At 37.1% G+C, this 16,594-nt stretch overlaps 1 protein-coding gene across 4 annotated transcripts in view; it reads left to right on the plus strand.

The window, feature by feature from the left end:
* Positions 1 to 16,594, plus strand: part of Arhgap12 (Rho GTPase activating protein 12) — a 102,294-nt gene that overhangs the window by 64,379 nt on the left and 21,321 nt on the right. For 3 of the 4 annotated variants that reach the window (XM_057787411.1, XM_057787410.1, XM_057787413.1), the window contains 5 exons: positions 624 to 704; positions 3,293 to 3,418; positions 7,694 to 7,768; positions 12,028 to 12,089; positions 16,245 to 16,326. In XM_057787411.1, the coding sequence (XP_057643394.1) occupies positions 624 to 704; positions 3,293 to 3,418; positions 7,694 to 7,768; positions 12,028 to 12,089; positions 16,245 to 16,326 (426 nt within the window). The remainder of the gene's footprint in view (positions 1 to 623; positions 705 to 3,292; positions 3,419 to 7,693; positions 7,769 to 12,027; positions 12,090 to 16,244; positions 16,327 to 16,594) is intronic. The other variant, XM_057787412.1, reaches the window with a different exon arrangement.

The raw sequence follows: 16,594 nt of genomic DNA on the forward strand, positions 1-16,594 counted from the left end.
GTTTGCTAGTTAAGGGTAGGGGTAGGCAAATAGCCCTCTTCCTTGCTTCAGTTATTTAGCTCCTGAATGCATAGGAGTAGTGTTTTTTTTTTCTTCTGTAGAAATAAAGATTATATATTCATGTCAGCAGTAGTCTTTTTCCCTTCCTGCCCTATATTATTTTGTGTGCAGTTCTCTTCTTGTTTTACTTAAAATGCATTGAATATAATGCATTGGCTGAAGGAAATAATAAGAATTTGTGTAAAATAAGTCTTTAAGTTATGAAATTTTATGTTGAAAATAGTTTTTTTAATGTTTTAAACTTCTTTTCAGGATGGGTTGTACCCTGTACTAGCACGTGTGTGTCTCTGTATCTTCATGTCATGTTTCTTATTATATTGTTAAGTGATACTTGAATTACCACCTGACCTTTGAGGAAAGAAATCGACACTGATATTGAGTATTATACTCACTGAACTTAGGTGCAGGTAGTTGATGTGATGAGCTTTTTGAGCTCATTTGTTTACTTGGTAGTTCATTACAAGTAGGACGAAATTTCTAAAAATAATATCTAATAACTCTTAGAGTAGCCAGTTAAAGTAGTCTTTATTTAAATTACATAAAAATCTGTTGTGTTTTTATAGTGGCTCAAGCATGTTGATGATCAAGGTAGGCAGTATTACTACAGTGCAGATGGATCTCGGTCAGAGTGGGAATTGCCAAAGGTAAGATTCTTAATGTTGACCTTGTGTTCATAGTGAATGTCTAAAGACAATTGCACTAGACTTGTTTCATTTATTTATTTAGAGACAGAGTCTTAGGCAGTAGGGCCGGCTTGTCTGAAGCTTTCTATGTAGACTAGGGTAGCTTTAAACTTTCTTTAGTTATCTGAGGTTCTTACGTGGAATTGGCCTTATATTTATTTTTTTAGGAAAGAGGATAGTAATGTTATTCAAGATCATTGTTAGTCAAGGTGTATATAATAAATCAGTAACTGACCTCTCTCTCTCTCTCTCTCTCTCTCTCTCTCTCTCTCTCTCTCACACACACACACACACACACACACACACACATACACGTTTGACCTTGCCAGGTATTGATGAACACACACACAAGTTCGCTGCAGTATTGTAAATTATTATTGATATTGTCAGACATGTCTTTGGTAGCACAAAGGGCAAGAGTATGCAGTATTATCATGTGTATAATACAGTATAACATAGGTAAAAACATTTAAGATGAATTTTTCAAAGAAGGTTTAAGTATGTTTATGCCTGCTTATCTGCATGGGCATCACAGTATGAGTGAGCATAGCCTGTGGAGGCCAGAAGAGGGTGCTGGATCCCGGAAATTATAGGCCATGGTAGGCTCCTCCATATGCGTACTGAGAACTGAACCTGGGCCCTCTACAAGTACCCTTAACCTCTGAGCCATCTCTCTAGCACTTTGAAGATAGATTTTTAAAATAGGAACATATAACTTAAAAAGAAAATAATTACATTATATAAAATATTAAAACTTAAATATATTGATGCTAAGATTTTATCAAAATATGATATGCATGTTAAATGATGAACACTGAGTTCATAGAGTATAGTTAAGGAGAGAAGGAAAGACATGGTGTCTGGAAGTTGTACTCAGAAAGCATCAAATATGTGTTCCTCTTACTGTGTTTCCTTACAAAAGTCACTAGAAACAAATATATTAAAGTGGTAAAACTCAGTGCTGTGTTTTTATATATATGCATTGTTGTTTACATGTATGTTTTTGTGAGGGAATCAGATCCCCAGAAACTATAGTAACAGACAGTTGTGAGCAGCCATGTGGGCGCTGGAAATTGAACCTGGATCCTCTGGAAGAGTATCCAGTTCTCTTAACTGCTGAGCCGTCTCTCCAGCCCATTGGGTTCTTAGTATAGTCTGTTTAAAATAAAGCACAATAAGATTTTAGTTTAGGTTTTTAAAAATTTTTATAGGAATTAAAAACATTAAAGTTTGGCCATCTTTTTAAACGAAGGGTGTTTAAGTTGTGGGGCTGCTCTTGTGTTTTTCTTTGATTATGTGTTCTTTACCATCACCTAACATTTTGTTGTGCTTTGTTTGCATCTGTGACTATTCTGCGCCCAGTAATATGTAAGCATATTTAAAATTATGATTATTGTCCATATTAATTTTACATTATTTTTTGTTGCTACATAGAAAAGCTTTCCTAAATTGTAGTAATTACAAGCTCAGAAGCTAGGCAAAGTCCCATGAAACTTTATATACAAGCTTACACACAACTACACAGTGATTGCTAGTGATGATTACATTTCAGAGAAGCCCCATGTAACAGTTGGGTCTCTTTACAGACGTTTGAAATATCTGGCACAGGATTTTGGTGGTCTTTCAACATCATCATTGTTTAGTCTAGAAATGATAATCAGAAGATCGTTGTTTGTCAGAAAATGCTGAATTGAAAACAAGTACCCATATGTGTTGACTACTTTGCCCATTTCAATGTGAAGAAAGAGTAACAGCTTTGTTAGATGGTTTGTTTGCATTCACTTTAAAGAGTTAAAAAAAATAACATATTGTACAGAGAAAACATAGTCCAAGTATAATTGTTGAAATTATAATCAAAGTCATTAAAGGCTAAGGATTGCTGGGAGTGATGCAGTGTTTCCTTCCGTTTCAGTAAAAGAATGCACCTGTTTAGACATTGATTGCTGTCGTTATTTTATTACAACTTAGATCATTTAAGTTGCCTGCATAAGGTAGCACAACTCTCAAAGCTTTGTAGTTTTCCATCTTTCTGAATGATCTACTTTACATTTCAGATTCCTCCATGGTATATACTGCACTAATACCACATAAATTTCACATGAAATTTTCTTTTGGCAGCGATTGCATGTCTTTTTCTTTCTACACAATTAGTATGTTCAGAAGTAGTGTTTAGAACTCTTATTACTTCAGAAAAACAGTAGTATGTCTAACTTTAAGTGAAACAAAGACAAAACTTACTTAAGCCTTATAATAATTATGGTAGTGTCTAGGAAGAACCTGATGTTTTTTACTTCATTTACTCTTAAAGCAACTCTGTGAGGTGACAGGTCTGCAGCAGTTTATGGAGATATTTTACAAAAGATAACACCGACTGGATATATCCAACTGTAAAATTTAGGATTCAGTCACAAGGTTGCTCAGTAAGAAAACCAGACAATTCTTAGGGTGTTCTCTTGAACATTGCCTAGTGATCAGTCATGTGTCATTAGGAGCCACTGTAGGTTCATGTTTGTATTGTAAACTTATGACGTGTATTTTGTTTTTTTTAGTATAATGCTTCATCCCAGCAGCAAAGAGAAATAATTAAAAGCAGGAGCTTGGACAGGAGGCTGCAAGAACCAATAGTGTTAACAAAGTGGAGACATAGCACCATAGTGTTGGACACCAATGATAAGGTAAGAGATTGGAAAAAATGTGTTGAGAATTTTGGCAAGTGTTTGGAGAATTATATTGTTAATAGTTTATTGTTTAGCAATTTGTCATACTATTTATGCAATATTTTGCTGTTGTTAAATACAATTCTTGGCTAAAATATTGACTCTCTTTGAGTATAAGTTAATGTTTTATTTTTCCACTATTTTATACATACATATATAATGCACTTTGTCTATATCACCCCCCCCACTAGCCTTTCTTTTTTTTTTTTTTTTTTTTTTGGTTTTTTGAGACAGGGTTTCTCTGTGGCTTTGGAGCCTGTCCTGGAACTAGCTCTGTAGACCAGGCTGGTCTCGAACTCACAGAGATCCGCCTGCCTCTGCCTCCCGAGTGCTGGGATTAAAGGCGTGCGCCACCATCGTCCGGCCCACTAGCCTTTCTTGTACTGTTCCCACTGAACCTCTTCTCAAAAAAATTTCCCTATTTTCAATTCTTTGCTTTTATAGCCTGTTTTCAAAATGGCTTGGGTGATACTTACTTGGGCAAGGGCAACTTACTTATAAGTGGCTATCTTAGGACAAAAATACCTCCCTATCTCCAGCCATTAACTTCCCATAGTCCCTCAGTGAGGGGTGAAACCTCATGAGTTCCTCACTATGTGTGTTGGAATGGTGAGAAGCCTAGTCTTGTCAAGTAAGGCCTTATGAAGGCATTCGCTGTTGCTTTGAGTTTATGGTTGCAGCAACCACTTCATATCCAGAAGTTTCTTAGCACCTCTTCCCATCCTCAGTCTATCTTTCTGTCCTCTCTCCCCAACGTTCCCTGAGCCTTGGAGGGTAGTATTGATATCCTGTTCAGGGAAGAGCACTCAATAGTCATTTAATTCTTGCATGCAAGTTCTTGTTTTTGTCTTCATGCACTGTGAAAATACTTTCTTCTTAACTAAATAACATGCGTTTGTATTTAGCATCAGTTTATTATGTACTAGTTTGGGTCTTACACTTTTCTCAAATTTTGTTTGGGACTTACTGGTGTCTAACTTGACATGTTTGAGCTAGTGTATATGTATGTATGTGTATATGAGTATATATACTCATACTGTAGTATATACATAATCATACATTGCACTATATGTACACATACACTCTTACTCGATTTTAAAGTCACTTTTTCTGTCTTTGATCTCCAGGAAGGTTCATATAATAAAGATTTCATTTTCCCTGTCCCAGGAAAGGCTGGGATTCCAGCCTTGTTACTTTATTTTCTCACACAGAATTGCTTTTATCAATCTGAGGAGTGATGTTCTTTGTTTCTAATAGGGGATGGATTTTGATTCAGATTTCAGAAACGGTGGTTCTTAAACTTCTTCAGTTTCATTCTAAACCATTCTAAAATGGTTTCCTTTCAGGGCATGGTGGACGTTTACTGTGCCTTTGCAGAACATTAGTCATACCCTGTTAGAAGATGATGGGGTGATAACGACATTGCCTTTAAAAGAACATTGTCATTCCTTCTCTTTAAAGCCATCGTCACTTTTCTCTTGTAGCATAATTAACAGGTTTTTCCCGCTTTTGCTCCTTTTGTTTCTTGTGAGATAGGATCTTTCTCTGTAGAGAAACTTATTTTAGTAACTTGGAACTTATTTTAGTAACTTCTGTATTGCTGTAAAGAGACACCATGATGGAGGTAATCTTATAAAAGAAAGTATTTAATTTAAGGACTCACAATTAAGAGAGCTATATTTCATGATCATCATGCTGGGGAACATGACAGTAAGCAGGCAGGCATGTTGCTGGAGCAGTAGCTGAGAATTATAACTGACCACAAGCACAAGGTGAGGAGTGGGGAGAGGGAGCGAGGAGGGACCTACAGGTAATAACATACTTCCTCCAGTGAGGCCACACCTCCTAATCTTTCCCAAACACTTCCACCTACTGGGGACCAAGCATTCAAATATACGAGCACATGATGGCCATTCTCATTCAAGCCACCAGAGCGACTCTTCTGTCTTCGTCTCCAGCGTGCACACCACTGTGTCTGGTTAAAATGAACTTCGTTGGTATGTTCCCTCATGTTTGGCTACTTTTAGTCTTAAATACTTTTTATAAACAATTGATTTTATTCAGTTCAAATAAGATGTTTTGTTAGTATAATTGAGTATAAATTAGTCTTTGTATATAAAACAAGGTAGATTTTTAAAGTGGTGTACACACTATGTTTATGATATTGACTTACAGAACAATAATGAAATTAGACCAATTTCTGGGTTTTGTTTTCAAGAATATTTTATAACTAAATTTAGAAGTCTAGAAGACACACTGAATGAATGACGTTTTAGAATCATGTTATTGAAGATATATTTGAAAATCTGTTAGCCTAGGCAAGTAAGATTTCTTAGAGGTGTTTAATGGTAAATACAATCAACTCCAGAAATTGGATTATATTTCTAGGTATAGAAAACTCTTTGGCAAAAGCCATTGCTGAACTACCTCCACTACCTCTTCAAGTGAAAATAAAAATACTTTGATGAGGTATACTTAGAATTTCTCTTTTCAAATATCCCGTTATATTCAAGAGCGAGTGTACACACATGCACACCCATTTCTGTGAAATTCAGTTTTAATCTGATCCTTGAAGTCACCTTCACCAAGTATCACTTCACGTCCTTTTTTCATCTAATTGCCCTCAGGCAGCAGCAATGTGACTGTCCTGAGAACAGACGTTTACTTATTTTTAGTAGAAATCTCTCTCTTTCAGTTTGCCCTTTGAAATAGATTCACAGCTAATTGCTTCATCAAGTAAATATTTCCATTTCGTTTTATCACCTAAATATGCCTTCTTAAAATAGGGCAGTCTTTGAGGTTATGAAAAAGTGACTGCACTGGAACAAGCGTATACATAGTGGGTATATATAACAAACTGCATAAAACCAGTGCTGTGTGTCGACATGGATTCTAGTTCAGAAGCCAGATAACCTTGAAGGAAGTTGTTGTGCGATGTGGGTATTACATCCAAGTGGATTTCCTTGTTTCTACTTAAGTATGGTTCTTATTAAAGCTGTTCATAAATGTGAAAGATGTGTGTACACATATGTATGTACAGAGGTACAGAAATGTGCACTGGCTTCTTTACTATTGTTAGAATTACATACTCATTACTAGTCTTATGTGGGATTTTATGTCTGGTGGACCTATATTGCTTTTGTTCAGTTGCTTTATAGTTTGCAGATCATTAAATTTTTACTTTTTCAGGCTGTTATAATACACAAAGAAGTCATATTACTGAAGTCAGAAAAATTACTCAAATGAGGTTGAACTGAAATTTGGATGGTCTAGTTTGTTTTTCTGGAGTTTGTGAATAGGATTTTAATATTTCGTCTAACAGTGGTATTAGCTTTGATTGTTTGGTTGTAAGATTGTCCTTTCTATGTTTCTGTAAATATAAATTGTACCAGTAGCAAACTGAAGGTGTTTTTCAAGTGAATTAGTGTTGAGATCAGGTTTGCATTGTTACTTGCATTCCTAGGCTTCTTGTCAGAGTCTTCTAGTTTCCTGAGTGTAGACATCGGGATGAACAGATGTGGAGATGAATATTTAAACGCATTGTATAGTTGAGTTGGAAATTAGTAAAAGGTCCTGATACTCACTTATTCAAATTATTCAAAGCATCTAGGAGAATGGAGAAATTTTAAATAGAAGTAAGTGTTGGTTACCCCCCCCCCCCCCAAAAAAAACCTTTTTAGTTTTAATCCTTCATAAGAAACACTATCTTTTAGTCTTGATCAGACAGGCTGTTTATAGGACCCCTTGCTCATTTGCTCTTAGGATATTCTTGTAAGCTTAAACATGAAAACATCCCCCAGGGCATCACTTACCTTTAAATGTTAGATTTCTATTTTTATCTTTATTTCTAATTATTGAATAGTAACTATAAATTCCTTGAAATACGGTTAACAATTAAATTTATTTTCTCATTTAGACTAAAAATTCTATTTTGTCAATTACCTATAATTCTTGTGAATGTTTCTAGCATAGCCCTCAGTAATCATATCTATCATACTAATAACATGTTATATGGTGACTAGTGTATAATTTTAAATAGGATTAATTAATTAACAGTGATGGACTATTTTAGTCAACATAGTTGCTATAAAAACATGCCATCCTACTTTTAGAGCTGAAATAGAGTAACAAGCAAACGATTTCCTTTGTTTGCCTTGCTAAGCTCTCCCACTGTGAACACGGGGAGAAACAGATACGTTTAAAATAACGCTTTTCATTACTTATTTCTTATAGGAGTCTCCAACTACCACAAAACCCTGCTTACCTGAAAATGAGTCTTCTCCTACCTCATCAAAGCATCAAGATCCAGTTAGTATATTAGAAAAATATAAAATAAATAGCCTAGTCTTTTCAATCACTTCAGTAAATTAACTTTTTAAAAATATAATGTTGAAGTCATTTTTGTGCCTTTATTAAAATTTATTGGCCTTTTAGAAAAAATACAATTAAAACAGTTTTAAGAGTCAAATTTTAAGTTGTTTTAAAGTCCCTTTTATGCAAAATATGGTATTAGTTTATATGTCATAATTCGAAGTGACAAATTTATACTTGGTTTTTAAAAATAAAAATTTCCAAGCCTGGCAATGGTGGCACATGCATTTAATCCTGGCTCTTGGAAGGCAGAGGCAGGTGGATCTCTGTGAGTTCAAGGCCAGCCTGGTCTACAGAATGAATTCCAGGAGAGCCAGGGCTACAAAGAGAAATTCTGTCTCAAAAAACAAACAGCAACAACAGAAATTTTCCAGAGAATATTACAATTACACTTCTTTCTTTCCCAGGCCAGGAGTCTAAAGGTAAGACGTCCACTCTTCCTTCCCAGCAGCTTGAGTGCCCTGCTGGTCTGTAATATGGAAGGCCTTGTTGGTGTGGCCAGGGAACGCTGGAGATGCTAAGTCTTCACACTCATCTGCTCTTGGCCTGCACTGCTGTCCCTTATTGGTGACATTTGACATTTTTAAGGACAGGATAGCAAGACTACACTCTTGGGCTTCTGCTGTGTCCCTAGCTCATGCTTCCTGTGCCCTCCTCTCCCATACTGCGTAACACTTTGGTTACTCTCTCAGCCCTTCCTCCCTCGCTGAGACTGCCCTGCACCCTGCCTCATAGCCTGTGCATATCCACTAGGATGAAGTCCAGACTTGACTTCCTCAGGGAATGTAGGCCAATCCCCGAGGCTGGGTGAGGTTTCCCTGTGATACTCTCATAGCATGCGTTCTGTTTACTGATTCGTAAAGCCAAGAGCCGCACTGGCACCCTCTGTGGTCAGCTGTCACTGACTGTCTTCCCCACCTAGGAGCGCTATTGGCAGAGCCAGGGGTACTCATTCTTACTGCACAGTCACACAGTTACTGCTCAGCAAATACTTAGTGAATTAATAAATGCAAGTTTGACAATTTAAAACGACAAACTTTTATTGTTACTATTTGATGAAATTATGTCAGACTTGTATTTACAGAGTTCAGATTCTGTGCAGGCCTGGGTTTCCACATGTACCTCACTTCTTCCTGGTCCTTCCTGACCTTTGTTTTCCCTTTTCCTCATTTATATGTTGTGGAAATACATGCATGTTTTTTAATTGTTGTTTTCTTATCTTTGTGGTTCCCATCATGTTGTATATACTTTCTCTTTTAAAAATTAGTACTAAGTAAGCTAAGAGATAATGATGAGCTGTAAAAACAGCATTCTCTTTAAACCTGTTTTTAAATATAGGCAGTAGACAGTTCACAGAAACCACCTCATAGACGATGCTTTAATAAAAAGGAATTTCTTAGTAGTTGTGGAAACATGAGCTTGTAAATCTGCATACAGTTTCAAAGCACTGGTCTACCAATATTTACCTGTCTTTTTGACATCCATTAAACTGTTCTGGTTGCAGGGTGCCCTCTGATGGCTTCCATAGGAACTGTCTCACCAGTGTGTCTTCTGTTTCAATGCTTTCCGTTAAGGCAGAACAGCTGTGTTGATTCTGCTAGGACCACTGTTTCGGCACAAACACGGTGTTGTGGGTGTGCTCCTTCCCTGTGTGCCTTTTCTGCTTTTTTGCCTCCCACTGAGACTGTTATCCCTTTGACCTCTCTTCCCGGTGTCTACTTTCAAGGCCTCTGCCTGCCCTACCATTCATATCTAGGAACTACAACGCTGTTTCCCCCCCCCCCATGTGAGTTAAAATCTTGTTGTAAAAGTTTAGTGGAAATGAAGGTACAGATTTAGAATGTTTTCTATCATTGAAACTGATTCTGGTGCCTACCTAGCTGTTTAAACTTGGTACTTTCCCTAGTATCCTCCATTTCCCCTGTGTGTCATCCTGTCCCCTCATTGTCCTGTGTGTGTCTTCTCGAGTTTAGCCTCTCTCTCGCTGTCTAGGTCAAGCTCAGACCTTTGGCTTTTCTTAGAGTATCAGTAGGTGGGTGTAGCTGATTCCAGCCATACCACCGACTCTTGGTGCCTCTCTTCTTCCCGTTTGTCTACTGGGATGTGCTGGGTTTTTTGTTGTTGTTGTTTTGTTTTGTTTTGTTTTTTTGTTTTTTACCCTCTGTTTCCATCCAGTTCAGGGGTCAGCTCCTTTAGGAAGCCATTGGTTTGGGGTACTTTCTAAACATTTGGATGTAGCAAGTTTTGTTCTTTTATATTCAAATGAGAGGGCTTACTACTTAAGAGCATCAGGACTTTGTCTTGCTCCCTGTGGAAATTGGGTGAAAGCTCTCACTCCTTTTAAACAGAGCCTGAATAAATGCAGCTTTTTGCTGGTTTGTTTGTTTCTAGTCAGGTTCATCCACCCGTTGACTCTGGTAAGAATCCCTGAGTTTTGTTTTTTATCATTCCTGCACGTACACTGTCTGTCTCTCCTGCTGTTCATCTACTTTTCCTCTTTGTTTTTATACCTGTGCCCCTGTCCTGCTGCTGCCCATGCTTTTTGAGCTATTCCAGCTGTGGCTTTAAAAAAATACCGCAGTGTCTCACTCCTGTAGGTCTACATTAAAGTGGCCCTTTCAGAGGGATTAATGTCATTCTCTTTCTTTGGAAAATTTCTTCCTGTATCTGATGAAAGAACAGTAAATGCATAAGGCTCTTATGTAATACCTTACACATGTTTAAAATTGCATTTATGCAATTTATCTTGTGCATACTTAAAATTGTGCCGTTGACATTTTTTGTTGAAAGGCAAGAGGATTCTTACCAAATTTGCATATCTGAGATCAAACAGAAATTCTTTTTTAAATGATTGCGGTAAAATTATGAATACATTATTTCCAAGTTTGCAATATACCAAAAATAGGAGTTAACAAATTTTCAGCTAGAGATGCAAGCAAAATTTCAAACATTATCTTGTAAACATTAAGAAGATACTCAATATTATGTTTATTTACCATACAAAACAGTTTTATTTATTTATTTTTTTATTCAAGTACCTGGAGAGAATTTTCCGAGGAATCAGTTGAATAGAAATAAATTTTGGGTCTGGAGAGATGGTTCAGTTGTTAGGATTGCTTGCTGCTCTTGCAGAGGATCTGAGTTTGGTTCCCAGCACTCATACCAGGCAGCTCACAGTGCCTGTGATTCCAGCACCAAGGGATCTGACACCTGCACTTGTGTGTGTACATACCCACAAACAGATACACATGCATATGCAGAATTAGAAATAAAACAACTATTTTTTTTAAAAAAATTAATTTCTTTGTATATGTGTTTCAGTTGAGTTATAATTGCTTATTGTGTCATGTGCATATTATTTGGAATATTGATAATTATAACAGCCACCAACTCCTTTAGATTAATCCCATTCATGTAGGAAACTAATATGATAAAGTATTACTTCATTTTTATCTGCAAGACTTTTAAGGTAACATCGATTAGTGATGGTTAGTGATAAACTTTGTGTCACTCTTTCTTTTTAAACATGAGTGTTTTCGGTGTCCAGACCACATGGTAATATGATATTGTTAATGAAGCACATATTGGCATTTCTTTGTATCACATTAAACTCTGTGTAGAACACTAGGTTCTTTTGAGTAATTTGCCAGTCACTTCATTTGTTCTGCCTAGTCACTATGATGCTCTAACAAAATTAGTACGTTATTTTTAATATGTTAATTTTGTACTATTTATCATCATAACATCACATCACATTGCATTCTTTGAACAGAAAGATGTAAGCTTTTTTTCTGTTGGTTATTTGTGAAACTCTTAATTGCTAACGAAGTATCTGATGGCTGCTGTGACTTAAGAGAGAAATGTGTTTAGCCAGATATGGTTGGGGTATCTATGAATGGTAGAGAAAGGAGGGCAGGTATTCAAGGCTAGGCTTGAGTTTATAACAAGTTCCAGGCCAGCATGGGCCGCAGGAGCCCTTTGTCAAAGTAAACAAATAAATAGTCCTTAATTATAAATTACTGAAAATAATGTGAGAAAAATGTAAAGATGATTAAAGCACTTTAATAAAAGGTGTGTTATAAAATGATGCTCTTCTAAGGTTGGAACTGCAAGACCATTTGGATTCCATTGATTATTACAATTTGAACATTATTGTCTATATGAATGCTACATTAAAAGTATCATTTTGTTCATAGGGTCAGGAGAAATATGGATTGTTAAATGTAACAAAAATTACTGAAAACGGGAAAAAGGTTCGGTAAGTATGATATCTTTAATATTCTTGGATGTTTATCTGATTGAAGTAAATGAAAACTTATTCCATTAGAACTGATAAAACGATTTAGAACAATTTTCAATCATGTATTTTCTGCTTTGTTTTCCATAAAATATTTTCTTTGTTAACATCTTTAAAAAATAATATTTAGAAACAAGAGTGTCCTGAAGAAACATTGGCTTTCTTTTCAGATATTTTTCTTTCAGCAAGCCATTAGTGGTGGTGGTACATAATAAAAAACGAAGATATGCTGACTACTGTAGGCAAAACCTACACCAGCTGTGTTCCCTCTCAGGTCTCCTGAGCAATAGAGCTTTCTTCCAGAGAGGATGTACATATGATGTTTGTATGCACATAGATGACTTTATTAAACATGCTCCGTTTTATATTTTTCTTGGAGATCGTTCTACTTCCTTGCACAGAGCTGGCATGTGCTGCTGCAGCGTAGTGAATCACTAGCAAGTTAATCATTGTTTGTTTTCAAGAATGTTAACCAGGCCTGTTGTTGGCAGGTATTTAGGGTGCTTACAATTTTTGCTACTGCACACAATATCACATTTAGTGTTTTTCATAGATAATTTTGAAAGTATATAAATGGTTCGGTGGGCAATAGTGCTTGCTTTGTAAATCTGGAGGCCCGAGTTCAAATACCCACCAACCATATAAAAAGGCTAGGTGGGACTGGGTAGTGGTGACGGTGGTGGCACATGCCTTTAATCCCAGCACTCAGGAGACAGAGGCTGGCGGATATCTGTGAGTTTGAGGCCAGCCTTGTCTACAGAGTGAGTTTCAGTACAGCCTGGACTATACAAAGAAACCCTGACTTTAAAAAAAGAAAACAAAAAAAAACCAGGTGGGGCTGTATGTGCCTAGCTCCTCCAGCATTACTGAGGGAGGAAATAGGCAGAGTCTAAGGTCTCGCTGATCAGCCAGCCAGCATGGCCATCATGTGTTCCTGTTTGCCTGTCTCAGGACAGTAAGACAGAGAGTAGGAAGAAGTCACTTGATGTCATGCTCTGGCTTCTGCGTACACTTGCATACAATACCATACACACACATACACACAGCATGTTCTCTCTCTTTCTCTCTCTCCCTCTGTCTCTGTCTCTTTTTTCCTTCCTCCTTTCCTCCCTCCTTCCCTCTTTCTTTCCTGTCCTACAACTTGCTCTATAGATCAGGCTGCCTTGAACTCAAGAGATCCACCTGCATCTGCCTCCCGAGTGCTGGGATTAAAGGTATGTGCCATCACTATTTTTTTAAAGAAAGGAAAACAATTCTCCCTTTTACAGCTAAAGCTGGGAAGGCAGAAAAGCATCTTTCATAGTAGAGAGAGAGGTTCTTCAAAGAAGAAGAAGCCCCAGTATGAAACAGGCTCTCAAATCAATGAAAGTCACCCTAAAAAGGGTTCCACACAAAATGAAATCAGAAGTAAATTTTAATAGACAGTGTTAGAATCTGCATTATGTCTAACATGCACATAGACTGTTTAGATTTGCTGAAACAGTGGGTACTGAGATTGAAACAGAGGACTGTGTTTAAAAACAGCCTAAAGTGATTTAGAACTATGATCAGGGATGTTAAAGTGTTTTTTTTTGTTTTTTTTTTAAGTAGGAATAGGAACCTAGTAAAAGGGGAAAAGCATTTGATGTATTACAAATATAGGTACTATAAAATGGCAAAGCAAGGAGATAGAAAGATGGCCCAGCGGGCCAGAGTGCTTCTTGTACAACCATGAGGACCTGATTTTGAATCCTAGCACCCCTGTTAGTCAAGTATAGTCTCATCGTACCTGTAACCTCCATGCGATGGGGCAGAGACAGGAGGATCACTAGGATTTGCTGGCTGCCAGCCTAACTCCAAACAAGAGCTCCAGGTTTAGGAAGAGACCTTGCCCCAGAGAAATAGAGCTGAGTGTGATAGGTGATATGATAGAGTGACGATGCTCTCCTAGTCCACGGGTGTGTGCAGCTGCATGCACTTACACATGCATATGTCTGTACTTACATATATGCACATGCATACCTGTGTGCATAAAATAACTTGTGAATCAGTTCATGGTTCATTGCTTCATGGGTAATAGCCACTGATGGGCTAGGGATGTAGCTTAGTTGCTGTAGTACTTATTGGACATACACAGAGACCTGGGTTTGATTCCCAGCATGCAGGTGGGAGTGGGATCAGAAAGAAGTTCAAGGTCATCCTTGACTATGTGTTGGGTTTATCCAGGCCTGGGACACATATGACCTGGACTTAATTACACTTTATGGGGGGGGGGGAGTTGTGCATAAGCTACAGGAAATAACTGGAAAAGTAAAAACTCAGTAGTGATTTTACTTCACTTTCCTTCATCATGAAGTTCAAGCATGTATAAAAAGTAATAAAATACATCTCATTAATAGGTAGTGAATTCTACATTCTGAAAAAGTAATCAAACATGAATTCTTCCAGAGTTCCCATAGAACTGACTGTGTGTAACTGAGAGGATGGCCATACTTCTTTATAGTACGTGGCGTCAACATTCTTTTTACCCCCTCAGGAACTGAATTTTCTTATATCTTTTATTTGCAAATACTAATCTGTGTTTGCTAAAAAGAAATTTTCTAGGCTTGAAATAGATAGAAAAAATCTCAAATAATGTAAGGCTCACTCCAATGGGAAAAACATGAAAGCAAAAACTCTTTAATGGAAAATTTAAGATAACAAAGCAGGGAAGTTGACTTAATTCTGACCAGAGTATAACACCAGTCACCTTTAAGGTTATTAGGAACATTGATAGTATTACTCATGTTTATTGTGAACTTAACATGTGTATCTGGAGATAGGATCGTGAATCAGTGGTTAGTTTCTTTTAAATATTTTATTTTATTTTATTTTATATGTAGGAGCATTTTGTCTGCATGTATATTTGTGCAGTGTGTGCATGCTGGTTTCCAGGGATGTCAGAAGACAATTCTGCGTCCTCTGAAACTGGTTTTACAGATGGTTATGAACCACCATGTTGCTGCTGCAGATTGAACCTAGGTCCTCTGCAAGAGCAAAAAAATGCTTTTAACCATAGAGCCATCTCTTCAGCTTCCAGTGGGCAGTGTGTTTAAAAGACCCATATACAGGGCTAGCTAGATGACTCAGCAGGTGAAGGTGCTTGCTTCCCAACCAAGCTTGTCAACTTGAGTTGGACTCCTAGGACCTGCATGAAGATGGAAGCAGAGAACCAATTCCAGAGATACCCTCTAACTTCCACATGCATGAGCACACACAGTAATATACATAACACTTAAAAAAGAAGACCTGTATACACAATGCAGCTCCTACCTGTTGCCTTTGGAATGTGGATTGGAAGAGAAATGGGAGCTTTTTCCTTTACACCAGTGTTTCTCAACTTCCCTAATGCTACAACCCCTAAATACAAGTCCTCATATCATGGTGACCCCCCCCCCCCCGCCCAGCCATAAAATTATTTTTGTTGCCACTTCATTAACAGAAATTTTGCTACTGTTAATTATTGTAATAGAAATATCTGTGTTTTCCTGTGGTCATAGGCAACCTTTGTGAGAGGGTTGTTGAAACACCAAAGGGTTGTGACCCATAGGTTGAGAACCACTGCTTTATACATTTTGACTGCACATGGAGGCTGGATAATTGTGGGGATTTTCTCTTTATAGAGAAAATATATGTGTGAGTCCAGGGGATTGAACTCAGGTCTTCAAGCTTAGCAGGTGTATTTACCTGATGAGCCTCTCACTAGGCTGTCCTTTATATACTTTTATACTCGTTGACTTTGTAATTTAATAATTTTTAAAAATCTCATATTAGTGAGGAATCAGTTAGTAATTATATACTTGTTTTGAGTATGTTGTATCCGTATGACTTTAAAATAATGTTCTTAACCACATTGTGCTAGATTAGTTCTGTGTGAAAACAATTGGGTATTCTGGCTATAGTTATTTTGATTATTTACATTTCTTACTAACCTCATTTGTTTGGGGGGACTGTAAGTCAGATTGAGGCACTAAAATGACTGTGGATGCCATTAGAATCATATATCTAGTATAAATAGTGTAAGTGCCGATCACTAAATTGTGGCCTTGGTTTCTAATGTTTAGTTGACAGTGTTGCTTTTCATCTGTATCATTTCAGAAAGAACTGGTTGTCTTCTTGGGCAGTGTTGCAGGGTTCATCTTTACTTTTTACCAAAACTCAAGGAAGTAGTACAAGCTGGGTAAGTATTTCTCCTCTGTGGACATGTTAAACACTTAAATTATGTGAGTGTTTAGGCTGAATGTCAAGGCTCTAAATTTCCAAAGTCCTTGAAGTAAATCACATGTGCATATAAAAATAAAAAACATTTTCCTGAAGATGCCTTCTGACTCACAGGAGACAGTTAGAAAAGTCTAGCTGTCTGTATTAAAATCAGCAGTTGGCTTTATCCTTTGAACCACCAGCTCTCAACTTCAGCATTGCAAAATATTGACTCCTCTTTAGGTTGT

This window comes from Chionomys nivalis, chromosome 13 (assembly GCF_950005125.1).
Source record: "Chionomys nivalis chromosome 13, mChiNiv1.1, whole genome shotgun sequence".
In the NCBI taxonomy this organism is placed as follows: Eukaryota; Metazoa; Chordata; class Mammalia; order Rodentia; family Cricetidae; genus Chionomys; species Chionomys nivalis.